General features: G+C 44.6%; 1 protein-coding gene across 1 annotated transcript in view; it reads left to right on the top strand.

Moving 5' to 3' along the window:
* SNX25 (sorting nexin 25) overlaps window positions 1-15,048 on the top strand; it is a 158,697-nt gene that overhangs the window by 5,093 nt on the left and 138,556 nt on the right. The window contains exon 2 of the mRNA XM_039542197.1: window positions 12,033-12,117. Coding sequence (XP_039398131.1) covers window positions 12,033-12,117 — 85 coding nt within the window. The remainder of the gene's footprint in view (window positions 1-12,032; window positions 12,118-15,048) is intronic.

Consider the following 15,048-nt stretch of genomic DNA (forward strand, 5'->3'; position numbering starts at 1 on the left):
GCTTTGCCATCTCATGTATCCTCTTTTGTCATCTTTATCTCTGTCTCACAGCTTGCCTGGCAGTTCATTTGGATAATATTATTTAGACATTTAATATTTGTTTTCAGAAATCATGTTGGTTTTGGGGGTGTGTGTTCATTTTAAAAGAAGTATTTTATGACTGACAGAGAGAACATAAGGAAAGAGCAGCTTCTCTCTTGACAAGTGAAAGCCACATTGCTTCAGTAATTTAGGAGGCCAAGTGCTGGGATGGCCAGATTATCACTATCCAGATCTTTGGCAGGGAAGTCACAAACTTGGGACCAAAACTCTGTTGGAAGCCCAGTGAAAAACAATCCCCATTTGGATTGTGTATTCAGGATATGCCTTGGAATTTAGAATGCTCTCTCTGAAACACTTGATCAGTCATAAAGGTTCTAGAGAGAAACTTGTTTTGGGCCTCTTATTATTACTTGATTTTTGTCACCCTGTGATTTGCAAAGGGGAGCAAACCCACAGAAGAAATTACCAGCGGAAAAGACAATTACACACTTTCTCCCTCCTCCTTCTCCTCTGGTCTGGCTTGGCTGGCTATGTGTTATTCACAAAATAGCTGCATGGTCCATGGGTCATGTGGATAAAGAAGGTGTGATGATGGAAGCAGAGGATCCTAGGGGCAGCCATTCTGTACTGTATTTCCCCAAAGAGAATGCTCACCCAGCATAGTGGAAAAGGAGCAGAATTAATGCTGATTAAAGCAGAATTCCTTCTCTGTGTTCTTCTGTCCCTCCCATTAAAGGAATCAGAACACAGTGTCTTTGCTGTAGAAGGAGGCTTGAGGTCAAAAGGCTTGGAGATAAATGCAGAGGGATTTTCTCTGTAGTAGGTTAAGCTGGGGTCCATGATCTGTGGAGTTGAGGCCTGGGTTTTTCCCAAACCTTAACCTATTCAGATCCTTCAGGTCTTGAATTTGCTGGGACCTTTGGGTTTGAGGGCTGATCGTTTCTTTCCATACATTCTCATAAAGGAGGAGAGCATGGGCATAGGCGGCAGGTTTGTATAATTTTTGGTGGGGCCCAAAATGGTGGTGCCCCTCCCACTCCCGCCCTGTAAGCCGATATAAAATGAAGCTACAATGCGTCAGTGCCACAAGATTACAAGGTTGGAGAAGGGGTAGGTGGTTCCAGGGGCCAGTCAAGGGACAAGGAGCAGGGGGGGTTGGATGGGGCAGAGGTTCGGAGGGGCAGTCAGGGGACAGGCAGCAATTGGATAGGCATGGGAGTCCAGGGGGTTTATCAGGGGACAGGTAGGGGGTGGGGTCCTGGCGGGAAGTTGGGTGGGGTCTCAGGAGGGGGCAGTTGGGGACAAGGAGAAGGGAGGCTTAGATAGGGGCTGGGGTCCCAAGGGGCAGTTGTCTCGGGAGTGGGTAATGGCGGACAAGGACCAGTGGTACTTAGATAGGGGGTGGGGGTCCGGGGAGGGGGCAATCAGCAGCCAGGGGCTGGGATTCAAAGGGCTCTAAGCTGCTGGCAGCCGCGGGGAGCCCTGAGCCCTTTAAATCCCAGCCGCCGCGGCTGGGATTCAAAGGGCTCTGGGCTCTCTGCCCCTGCGGGCAGCCCAGAGCCCTCCGATTCCCAGCTGCGGCTGAGATTTAAAGGGCTCTGGGCTCCCCGCGGTTGCAGGCAGCCCAGAGCCCTCTGATTCCCAGCCGCGGCTGGGATTTAAAAGGCTCTGGGCTCCCCACCGCAGCGGGCAGCCCAGAGCCCTCTGATTCCCGGCCGCGGCTGGGATTTAAAAGGCTCTGGGCTCCCCGCAGCAGCGGGCAGCCCAGAGCCCTCTGATTCCCAGCCGCGGCTGAGATTTAAAGGGCTCTGGGCTCCCTGCCCCAGCGGGCAGCCCAGAGCCCTCTGATTCCCGGCCGCGGCTGGGATTTAAAGGGCTCTGGACTCCCCGCGGTTGCAGGCAGCCCAGAGCCCTCTGATTCCCAGCCGCGGCTGTGATTTAAAGGGCTCTGGGCGGCCTGCAACTGCGGGGAGCCCAGAGCCCTTTATCAGCCGTCCGGGAATCAGCGGGCTCTGGGCTCCCCGCCGCAGCGGGCAGCCCAGAGCCCTCTGATTCCCAGCCGCGGCTGAGATTTAAAGGGCTCTGGGCTCCCCGCTTCTGCCAGCAGCCCAGAACCCTCTGATTCCCAGCCGCGGCTGAGATTTAAAGGGCTCTGGGCTCCCCGCTGCTGCCAGCAGCCCAGAGCCCTCTGATTCCCAGCCGCGGCTGGGATTTAAAGGGCTCTGGGCTCCCTGCCGCAGCGGGCAACCCAGAGCCCTCTGATTCCCGGCTGCGGCTGGGATTTAAAAGGCTCTTGGCTCCCCGCCGCAGCGGGCAGCCCAGAGCCCTCTGATTCCCTGCCGCGGCTGGGATTTAAAAGGCTCTGGGCTCCCCGCGGTTGCAGGCAGCCCAGAGCCCTCTGATTCCCGGCGGCGGCTGGGATTTAAAGGGGCGAAACCTAGCTCCAAATATTGGTGGAGTAGAGCCCCTGATTTTGAATATTCCTGGGGCTTTAGCTCCACGAGCCCATATAAGTTGGCGCCCATGAGCATGGGGCTATTCTGTAGGCAGGGAATCCTCTGTTAACTCATCGTTATTCTTATGAAATTGTGCACAAACATTTGCTCTGATTCTGAGGGCTTTTTTTTTCATATTAAACATGTAATAGAACCACTAATGGATGAAAAAGGATTATTGCTTTGTAAACAAGCATTGAAATGCTAACATTACTTAGACAAATTAGAAATAATCACAGGATATGGGGAAAGATAGTACATTCAAAACATTTTTTTTTCTCAAACTGAGTAGTCCTGTCTGTCTAATTTGATACAATTTTAATTAAACTTTCTATAAAGTTGTTATTGTTGGAAACTCCTAGTTGTAGAAGCTAGGGCTTGGTTATCTGCTTTTATTTATTTATTTGTATCACTTCAGCTCCATCAGTTTAGAAACCAATACAGTTAAAACAGTACAGTCCCCTAGCATGGACACAGTTATGTTGTAAATGTATGGAAATAAGATATACCAATATAAGCACTCTTTTCCCTGGTATAGCTGTTCTCGGAGCACCCAGGCCTGTGATTCACTTTGTTACCTCCTGCCTCTATTGTGAGGGAGTCTTGCTTGTGTCTGGCTGGGTGTCAGCTCCCTAACACCAACAGCCTTTTGTGCCCTCTCCTTGGGGCTGTGGCAGCCCTGTCTTTGCCTTGCAGGTTAACAATAGGTGCACCCAATCCCTGAGTCCCTTTGAAATGTTCCCCTGTGATATGCAGCCCCTGATACTGGCTATTTACAGAAATCTCAGATCCTCTGCTCCCAAGGGGGCAGTGTAGCCCAGTTTACTAGTTTTACCTTAAACCACCATTCCAGTAAACCGCACAGCACTTAAAACATAAAACAAAAGTAGGTTTGTTTAAGAAAGAATAGAGCTTCAACCTGAAACAAGAGAGAGTGATGGAAACAAATGGTTACAACACAAAACAAAATCATATGATGCAAATCTGAATCTATACTTGTTAATAGTTACCTTTTCTGTCTAATAAAATAGGTCCCCTCCTCCCAAAGTTCAGTCTATTGCAGAGCTAGCTGGCTGGCTTTATAGGAACCAGGATCCAAATTTTCATGAGAATTCTTGAGGGGTGGGAACTGTCTCCCCAGTGAATGGATACAGAGTACATTTCCTCACTTGGTGTTATAGTGAAACAATCTGTTGTCTTTATTCACATGCAGGCCAATTCCCTGTCTGTTTTAATGTTCCTTTTGAACTTCTAAGTGGTTTCAATTATTTGCAATTGTCTATGAAGATTTTCCACTGAAAGTCATGGGATGGCACAAGGGTAGACAATTGAATCATGGATTACATCTCGGACTAACCAGGGTGGGGTGGTTTCCCCCTCTACTTGAGTGGGCCATCACTGAGGCATATTATCCCCTGGTGACTTAAGTTTTAGTCCAAGCCCATAAAGCATACTTTCCCTATAATTACATTATTTCTTAAATATTACCTGTACGTACATACATCTGGCAATGGTTATGAATCTTGACAAGTTACAAGTGTTCTGTAGATACCTTATATATTGCTCCTATGAATATCCTGCAAGACGTTTGTTTGGTGTAATGGGTTTATTGGGTCTGAGGCTAGAGTTGTTTGCAAAGAACAGGGGACCCTTTGTCAAATGGCCTCCGTGTCACAAACTGTGACCAAGCTAGGGGGTTACACTGTTTTAACTCTGTTTGTTTCTAAACTGAAAGTTAAAGTGATACAAAAACTGTGTGTAGACCAGTCCTTAGTGTGACTGATATATAACTTCTTTAACATCTAAAATTGATTTTAAAATATCTTAAGTTTCTTAGAAGTTTGTGTGCGTCTTTTGTGACTGAAAAAATGCTTCAGTACTGTTCATAAGGTATTTCTAGTAGGAAAATTATATATCCTTCTCAGTTAAAGCTGAACTCACGGAAAATCTACTAAAACATTATTAGAAGCAACAACTCTTGATTACCGCAGTTCAGTACTAGTGTAGTAATGTTCATGTACATCATGAGACTGACAACTAAGATTTGTTAATAGTTACAATATTGGATAGCACAAACAGGTATGAGTCATTTGATATTGGTTTTTGTGTATTAGTCTTTTGCCTCATAGATTAAAATTGAAAAATGCTTTGCACAAAGTATAGGTATATTATGTACATTGTATTCTGAGTTCTGTACTAGTTTTATTTTATTGCATGAGTGTAATAGAAAAAATTGCTAATTTTCCTGTGCGTGTGGTGTGGCACTGCTGCATTGTTGATGACCTTCTACACAGATTCCTGTGTCACTCTGCAGTATTTCTAAGAAAATTCAGCATACTGTGCAGCTTCCATACAATGTATCTACATTGCATCCTTTAATAGTTGTGTAGTGTGCCACCAAATAGATAATTTTTTAAAAGTTTTTTTATCATCCTTGTCACTTGTGATTTCTTACCCAGTTCCTCCTGATCACCCCTTTTGTTCAGACATTTTGCTGCTGAATATCGCTGTCTCTCAGTTCTTGTTGGCCATGTTTGATTCAACAAAGCACTCCTTACCATTTAGAAGATAAAACTTGCAAATTATAAACAATAACATTCTGTAAAATATATTTTTATGAATTAAACAGTGAGTTTGCAGTTGCTTCAGTAAAGTACCCCACAATAAGGGCTTTTGATTTCTAGGTTTTAACTCTAAACACAGATAGAACACCACAGTTTAATTAAAAAAAATCAAATTGATGTTTTATCCAATAAACACTGGAAAAACTTTGGAAATAGTTACTTGTATCTAAGTGCTTGTCTACGTGGAGCAGTAATGCAGACTACTAGGTGTGATTTCTAAAGTGCACTAACATGTTGGTCGGTGAAGACCCTGCTGGTGAACACTGAAGATTCCCTAAAGTGCTTTAACATAGTGCTATTTGAAACAGTACTATATTAAAGTGTACTAGGGAACATTACTCATTACTGTAATGAGTGAAGTACCAGTATATAATATGTTACTCTGTAAAGTACAGTCGAACCCATTTATCTCGACCTCGGTTAACTTGCCAATCCTATTAAGTCGACGTTTTAGAAGTGGAACCGCCAAACTCCCTCTTTGTCTTATGGGTTTCTCATCCGTTATGTCGATTCTTTAATCTCGCCGAACCCTAATATCTCGAGCCCGGCTCCCCGCGCCCCGACCCACCGTGTCCCCAGCCGCCCGCTCCCGGCCGCTCCCCCCAGCCGCCCGCTCCCGGCTCCCCAGCCGCGCGGCTCCCAGCCGCCCGCTCCCGGCTCCCCAGCCGCGGCTCCCAGCCGCCCGCTCCCGGGCGTCCCCAGCCGCGCGGCCCCCAGCCGCCCGCTCCCGCTGCCCCCAGCCGCGGCTCCCCAGCCGCCCGCTCCCCGCGTCCCCAGCCGCCCGGCTCCCCGCGTCCCCGACCCACCGCGTCCCCAGCCGCCCGCTCCCGGCTCCCAGCCCCGCGTTCCCAGCGTACCCGCCCGCCCGCCCCGCATACCCGGTCCCCGCTTCGCCTGCCACCCGCCCGCCCGGCCCCGCATACCCGGTCCCCGCCGCGTCCGCCCGCCCCGCCGCCTTGCCGCCCGCCCGCCCGCCCGCATACCCGGTCCCCGCCGCTTGCCGCCCGCCCGCCCGGCCCCGCTTACCCGGTCCCCACTTCGCCGTCCGCCCGGCCCCGCTTCGCCGGTCCCCGCTTCGCCTGCCGCCTGGCCCGCATACCCGGTCCCCGCTTCGCCTGGTTTTTGTTTATCTCGATCATCGGTTATCTCAACGCTTTTTGGCAAACCCCTAGGCCAGCGACATAACAGGGTTCAACTGTACATACAATGAGATCCTTTTTTTGGATATCTACATAAAGCTGAAAATTCTCCCCCCCCACCTAAATGAAATTAATAAACCCTGTCAAACAGAAGTCTTACCCTCAGTCAATAAGGAGGCACTGCTCTTTCTGTTTAAGCATAGGACTTTTAAGACTGAAATATGAAAGGATCAAATTGTGCAGTGAACTCACTTTGTAGAATTGTGTATATTGGATTATAGTGCCTGTGATACGGAGTAATTCGTGCTACAGGAAGGGATCTACTCTTAAAGTATTGAGCTGATGTCTTTTCCTCTCCTTGTTAAGGAGGCACTGAGTTGAAAAGAAGGAAAAAGTCCTATGATATGAGGCAAAAATAAGTGTTTAATATTTTTAGTTCCTTTGTTCTGGATTGCATTAAAACTAGTTTTGAATGTAGAAATTTGTGGCAAATGCTTCATTGGAATCCTTACTACTCTAGAACAGGGAAAAAGATACTCAATGCAAATATTTAATATAAGCAAGTATGTGTGTCAGAGAATGATCCTAGTGGAAGACTTGAATGGCTTTTGTTTGCAGAACCCTCTGAAGTATCACTCTGTTAAATTTCTTTAGAAATTTAAGTAGAATATTTTATGCAGTGGACTCTCTCCCCATTTCTTTTTAAATTGAGAGATTGTGCATAATTTTATTTCCCTCCTGTGAATAAGGCACAGAAATCCTGAAGTAATCCCATGACTGGCATTATGAATTTGCTGTGTGAAGCAAATGGTCTCAAAAGTGACAAGTCATAATCCTAAAAATATTTTTGTTAGTATTTTTCAGGCTCAGGAGAATGTCTGTCTAGAAAACCCTCAGCTGTCCAAAACTATCCTTTTTGCTTGAGGGGAAAGAGAAATCGTCTTATATATGGTGTTCCAAATCTGTGGAACGTCTTACCTGGTTATGATTCTAGCTTTTATGTGCTAGGAGACATTCATATGAAAGAACTCTATGAAATAGTGTAAGGTTAATTCATTGATGGTGCTATGATTTATATAATTATTACTACAGTAACTCCTCACTTAAAGTCAGTGGTCCCCAACCTTTTTGTGGCCAGTAGCACATTCATGTTTTCAGAAGAGTGTGGCAGCAACCAACAGTTTTTCAAGGCTTATTTTGTATTTGTACATTAAATAATATGAAAAACATCATATTTAATATTACATAATATATGAATCCATAAGATAAAAAGGGTAATTGTACATGCAAAAGGTATTAATTAAATTATTCAGCAATGACTCTTTCACCTTAGCATGTGAATTTGCTCTTTTTTATCTACCTGTAAGAAAAATTAAGGAGTTTTTACAAAATAAATATCATAAACAGTTTTCATCTTATTTATTTTAAAAAAGTAAAACATTGTTGAACTGCTGGTCCAAATATATTTATTATTCTTACTTTAATATAGAATGAAGCCTGCAGCCTTGGAGTTCTCTTTCCCCGGCAGGAGTGGGGCTGCGGTTTCTCTCCGGCTTAAGCTGTGGCCCTGCGCCTGCCGGGGACCGAGAACACCAGCGCCCGCAGTCTGCAGCCCCAGTGTTCTCTGTCCCTGGCAGGCGCGGGGCCACTGCTTCTCTCCGGCTTCGAAGCCAGAGAGAAGCCGCGGCCCGGCACCTGCCAGGGACAGAGAACACCAGCGCCTGCAGCCCCAGAGAAGCCGGAGAGAAGCCGCTTCTCTCCCATGCTGGGCACTAGGTGGTCCCCGCGCCTGCTGGGGACAGAGAACACCAGCGCCCGCAGCCTGCAGTCCTGCAGTTCTCTGTCTCCGGCAGGCGCGGGGCCGCAGCTTCTCTCCCCTGCTGGGCACTAGGCGGGTGCACATAAAAGCCCCGGCGGGCGCCATGGCACCTGCGGGCACCGCATCGGGGACCACTGCTTAAAGTCACCCCGGTTAACGTTTCATTGTTACGTTGCTGATCAGTTAGGGAACATGCTTGTTTAAAGTTGTGCAATGCTCCTTTCTAATGTCGTTTGGCAGCCACCTGCTTTGTCCACTGATTGCAGGAAGAGCAGCCTATTGCAGCTAGCTGGTGGGGGCTTGTAACCAGGGTGGACTGGCAGCCCCCCATCAGCTCCCCTTTCCCCTAAGTTCCCTGTGCTGCAGCCAACCAGCAGGCTATCGATCGGCAGTTCAACTGTTCCTCCCCCCATTGCCATGTGCTGCTCCTGCCCTCTGCCTTGGAGCTGCTCCCAGAGACTCCTGCTTGCTGTGTAGGGGGGAAGGGGTGTGTGTGTGTGACAGGTTAGATCACAGAACCCCCCTTGGGAGCTGCCACCTGATGTGCCAAGGCTACCTCTGCCCCTGCCTTCTTGCCCTGTCAGCTTAGGACTTCAGTGCCCTGCCTGGTTTGAGCCAGACTCGCTAGCCTGCTGCAGACCCAGACCCAGGTCTGAATCACATCCCCTAACCACTGTAGGCTTACCTGAAAGCAGCTAACAGAAGTGTTCTTGTCTTTAACACTCAGATGCCCAACTCCCAATGGGGTCTAAACCCAAATAAATCCATTTTACCCTGCATAAAGCGTATACGGGGTAAACTCATAAATTGTACGCCGTCTATAACACTGATAGAGAGAGATGCACAGCTGTTTGCCCCCCCCCCCAGGTATTAATACATACTCTGAGTTAATTAATAAGTAAAAAGTGATTTTACTAAATACAAAAAGTAGGATTTAAGTGGTTCCAAGTAGTAACAGACAGAACAAAGTGAATTACCAAGCAAAATAAAATAAAACACGCCAGTCTATGTCTAATACAGTAAGAAACTGAATACAGATAAGATCTTCACCAATTCCAGACTGCTTCCTTTTACAGACTAATCTCCTTTTAATCTGGGTCCAGCAATCACTCACACCCCTTGCAGTCACTGTCCTTTGTTCCAGTTTCTTTCAGGTATCTTTGGGGTTGGAGAGGCTCTCTCTTTAGCCAGCTGAAGACAAAATGGAGGGGGTCTCCCCTGGGCTTAAATAGACTTTCTCTTGTGCAAATTCCAGCTACAAAATGGAGTATTGGAGTCACCTGGGCAAGTCACCTGTCCATGCATGACTGAGTTCCTTACCAGCCAAGCCACATTCCTGGGAAAGTCCAGATGTGGACTGGTGTCTCCAAGTTAATTGTTGGCTTAATATTTCTTGATGGGGCACATACTGAGAATAGTCTTTTCTCAGGAAGCTGACCAACTGCTTCACTACAGCCTACTTAGTCAAACAAGAATGCAGCCAATATTCATAACTTCTAATACAAAAATGATACATGCATACAAATACGATTAATATATTCAGTAGATCAGGGCCTTTACAGAGATATGTTACATGGCATATGTAGTATAAAACACATTCTAGTTATGTTACTTACACACACACACACACACACACACACACACGTTTCCATAAAGCCTTATGGGTGGCACCGTCACAGGGGGGCTAATGTCAGGGTGTCCCCTTCCCCCCTGCTCCTGCACCCTGCTTGTTCTCCATATAGAGCAGGGAGGGGACACGGATGGAGAGAGACAGCGAGAACTTGAGGCAGCAGCTGCTGTCTCAACTTCCTGACCCACTTAAAAAAGACAATGCACTTAAGAGTGCATCAGCTTACTTAAAGGGGCAGTGTGCATTTCTCTCTCTCTCTCTCTCTCTCCTACGCACAAGGTGTGTGTCTGTCTCTGTCTACTATGCTGTCTCTCCTCCCTCCTGTTCGTGCTGCCTTCATGAGAGGCTACATTAACAACAATGTGTTAACCCTTGAGGGCTCAGCCAAGTGCTAGTTCATCATTTAGCAGCAAGGCAATCCCTGGGAAATATCCCTCCATCTTCCACCCTCTAACTTCACTACCTCAACTAAGTTTCACAATCATCATAGTTGTGAACAGTATTAAACTGTTTGTTTAAAACGTATACTGTGTGTATATCTATATAATATATAGTTTTTTGTCTGGTGAAATTTTTTTTCCTGGAACCTAACCCCCCTCTATTTACACTAATTATTATGGGGAAATTGGATTTGCTTAACATTGTTTTGCTTAAAGTTGCATTTTTCAGGACCATAACTACAATGTTAAGCGAGGAATTACTGTATAATGGTAGCACCTAAAGGCTCTGATTGGGGATCAAGAACCCATTAAAAGTGTGTTGTGCTAGACACGGTACATGCATCATAAGAAAAAAAGTGTATTAATTGCACTAAAATGCACTGACCTGTCGGACTCTTTTTTAAAATCAGGTTACAGTTTTGGCAGATAGAAGTTCTAATACTTCATTTGTGTTTGGAAGGGAGACTTCTCCCCAGATTCAGAGGAAAGATTTTAGCACATTTTCCCCCTTCCTTCAATAACTTTTACATTTACCAGTAGCACATTTTTAAAGAGCTATGTCTTCAGCAAGGGACTGAACCCTTTTCTGTATTTAAAAATTGTACTGGAATAACATGGGACTCAAATGCAAATATTTTGTCTTGCATCCGTGTACAAATTCTCTCCCATTAACAGATCTGTGCGCTTAAGTCAACATAATTAGTCTGGTTTGCAATCAATGCAACTCCATTTCTGTTGGAGTTAGGTCAGTTTGGCAGCAATGTGGCTGCATACCACTTCCAATGTAGTCAAGGCCTGAATTGCAGATCCTGCCTGCTCCTTCTGGACATACTTTTAGAATCACGCTCTAGTGAGGACGTCCTATTCCATCCCTGCTTTGGTGCTGTAGAGCAGGGATTGGCAACCTTTGGCACGTGGTTTGTGTACCTGCCATGTCTGCAGGTTCGGCCGATTGCAGCTCCCTCTGGCTGCGGTTCGCTGTTCCAGGCCAATGGGGATGCAGGAAGCACTGCAGGCCGAGGGATGTGCTGGCCGCCGCTTCCCGCAGCCCCCATTGGCCTGGGATGGCGAACCATGGCCAGTGAGAGCTGCGATCAGCCGAACTTGTGGACGCTGCATGTAAACAAACCGCTTGGCCCGCCGGGGGCTTACTCTGGTGGGCCGCGTGCCAAAGGTTGCCGATCCTTGCTATGGAGGCGAATATCTTAAAATTAAAAAAATGCCTATTTAGGTAAGCAGCTTAAAAATAAGTAGTCATGGATGCTCACGGCTAGCACTTTACTTAATTGTAAAGTGCTTTGGAAAATTTAAAGGGCTTACGTTTTAAAATGCTTCACAGGGCTGAGCAAAACCTGTTTGACAGAATGTTCTAATGATTTAATGTTTGCTACTGGCCTCTCACTGAGGTGTACCAAGGTGCAACATTTATCTTTGTATCCAAGGGAACTTCTGGTCCAGGAATTTTGCTTCCTGAGATTTTGTAAATCTATAAAAATGTTACACTGTTTACTAGAACATTTTTTTAGTTGCTTAGAGTGCTGGACCTGGCAAGTGTCCGACTGTTGACTGATGAGATTGTAAATAGGAGACAATTCCCTTTACCAAATATAATGGAATTATTGCAAATCAGAGAATTTAAACCCCAATATGTCATAAGATTCTCACTTCAAGCGCCCATTTCAACCTTTTAGGAAAATGCCATTGATTTTGTTTTAATAATTTGGATAGCAGGAGTGTCTTGTAAAAAGCCGGCAATTTTACTATTATCTTGGCTTTATTTTTTCTCTTCTTTCTTATGCAGCTTATTCCTCTATCTTTGGTAATAGATGTTCTTTTATTTCAGAGTCATTTGTCTGGAAATGCACATGAATCGCTCCAGTCTAGGAGGGTGGTCATTTCTCATAACATGGATAAAGCTCTGAAAGAAGGTAAGTCTTACCTGGGAGCATGAGTTGATAGATTGTGAACCTCTACTCAGATTGGAGAACAGTTACTTGCAAAAGTAATCCCATTTACATTTAGGGGACTTCTTGCAAAGTGAGATGCTACTCAACAGTGTGTAAAGATATCAGAATATGATGCAAAATTCTTCAGATACAACATATTTTGTCCTGGATTAAAATAATGGTGGAAGGAAGGGAATCTTCACAAGATGTAATAATTCTATAGACAGTAGTAAGTCGCATCATGTAAATGTTGCACTATAACTGGCAGCTCTTCATTTTAACCATTGTAAAAGACAAAGGAAAACTCAAATGTAGTTAATTTCAACAGGATTAGTAGATAGAAATGATCTAATATGATGATGTTTGAGGTTGTTATAGTCAATAATACATGTTGCTTTCTTGGTCTTTATACTTGCTTCCTTGTGTGCAATTGAGATACATCTGCTCTATTGACCAAAACAAGTTTCTACTATTATTGGTGCTGTTCAGCTATGGAGGAGCCCAAGAGCTAGATCAGGGGTCAGCAACCTTTCAGAAGTGGTGTGCAGAGTCTTCATTTATTCACTCTAATTTAAGGTTTCACGTGCCAGTAATACATTTTAATGTATTTAGAAGGTCTCTTTCTATAAGTTTATAATATATAACTAAACTATTGTTAAAGCAGCAAAGAATCCTGTGGCACCTTATAGACTAACAGACGTTTTGCAGCATGAGCTTTTCACCCACGAAAGCTCATGCTGCAAAACGTCTGTTAGTCTATAAGGTGCCACAGGTTCTTTGCTGCTTTTACAGATCCAGACTAACACGGCTACCCCTCTGATACTAAACTATTGTTGTATGTAAAGTAAATAAGGTTTTTAAAATGTTTAAGAAGCTTCATTTAAAATTAAATTAAAATGCAGAGCCTCCCGGACCGGTGGCCAGGACTCGGGCAGTGTGAGTACCACTGAAAATTAGCTCACATGCTGCCTTTGGCATGCGTGCCATAGGTTGCCTACTCTTGAACTAGATGCTACAGGTATTGGTTCATTAGAGTGCTTAGGTTGGTGGGAGTTAGCTGGATTTTATTCTGCATCTTCAGCAAACTTGTTGAAAATTAGAGTCGTAATTGATAGGTTTCAAAATGTAGTTGTAAACGGAATTGTCATCAAGGAGGGTGTGTTTCTAGTAGGATTATAAGGGATCGGTTCTTAGCCTTACACTGTTTAACATTTTTAACAATGAACTGGAAAAAACATATAATAATTGCTGATAAAGTTTGCAGATGACACACACATTGGCGGAGTGATAAATAGCCATGAGACCTGGTCACTGATACAGAGCGAATTGGATTACTTGGTAAGGTGAGCTCAAGCAAACAATATGCATTTCAATACAAGCAAATGTAAGATTACGCATCTGGGAACAAAACATGCAGGTCATAGTTAGAAGACTCAGGATTCTATCCTGGGAAGCAGTGACTCTGAAAAAGATTTGGAGGGTCATGGTGGACAATCAGCTGAACATAAACTCCTAGTGCGATCTTGTGGCCAAAAGAGATAATATGATCCTTGGATGCATATCAGGGGAATATTGAGTTGGAGTAAAGAGGTTATTTTACCTCAGTATTTGGCAGTGTTGTGACAGCTGCTGGAATACTGTGTCCTGTTTTGGTGTCAACAATTAAAGAAGGATGTAGGTAAATTTGAAAAGGTTCAGAAAAAATCCTAAAGGAATGGAAAACCTGCATTATATGACAGACTGAAAGAGCTCAATCTATTTAGTTTATCAAAGAGAAGGTTAAGGGGTGACTCAATCACAGTCTTTAGGTACTTTGAAGAGCCCTCTATTATCAAATTTCTGTTCTCCATTAAGCTAGCAAAGATATGACAAGATCCAATGTCTGGAAGTTTATGCTAGATAAATTTAGGTTGGAAATAAAGGTTAACCAACCATTGGAACAATTTACCAAGGGCTGTGGTGGATTTTCCATTACTGTAAATTTTTAAATCAAGAATAGATGTTTTTCTGAGAGAGATGCTGTAATTCAAACAGGAATTAATTACGCAAGAGGTCAGACTAGAAGATCACAGTGGTCCCTTTTGACCTTTAAAAGCAGCAAAGAATCCCGTGGCACCTTATAGACTAACAGATGTTTTGCAACATGAGCTTTCGTGGGTGAATACCCAAGTCTTGCATCCGACGAAGTGGGTATTCACCCACGAAAGCTCATGCTGCAAAACGTCTGTTAGTCTATAAGTTGCCACAGGATTCTTTGCTGCTTTTACAGATCCAGACTAACACGGCTACCCCTCTGATACTTGACACCTTTGACCTTGTAATCTATGAATGAAAAATTAAGGATTATTAATGCTCATTTTTATGCTGCCTGTTAATACGTATGCAGACAGCACATACAGTTGTTCATGAGCAATTGGAACACAAAGGACCAGGTCCTGGGAGGCACCAGGCATCAGCAACTTCCACTGATTGAAACAGGAGCTTTAGGTGTTCATAACATCTCAAGAAAGGCACAAAGATCTAGTGATATGATTGTACGCACAAAGGGTCTGAGCTGGCTTCATTACATTTAGTGGGAAAACAGTTGGAAGCAGTATTGGGCCCAATTCTGCAACATCCTGAGCAACCAGGATACTTAGCTGAATTACAGATTTGAGTGTTAGAGAGACAAGATGAGGGAGAGATAATATCTTATTGAACCAACTTCTGTTGGTGAGAGAGACAAGCTTTTGAGCTTACACAGAGTTCTTCTTCAGTGGTGTTAAACTAACTGTAATAAACCTCTAATGATCTCTGCTAGTGCTGACATTTGTTTACTACCTGTATCTGTATCGATACACAAACTTCAAATTTTAAGGATATTTGTAAGCAGATGTGATAGGTTCTGTCTTCAGGAAATGATTATGAGCTACC

This window comes from Mauremys reevesii, linkage group 5 (genome assembly GCF_016161935.1).
Source record: "Mauremys reevesii isolate NIE-2019 linkage group 5, ASM1616193v1, whole genome shotgun sequence".
In the NCBI taxonomy this organism is placed as follows: domain Eukaryota; kingdom Metazoa; phylum Chordata; order Testudines; family Geoemydidae; genus Mauremys; species Mauremys reevesii.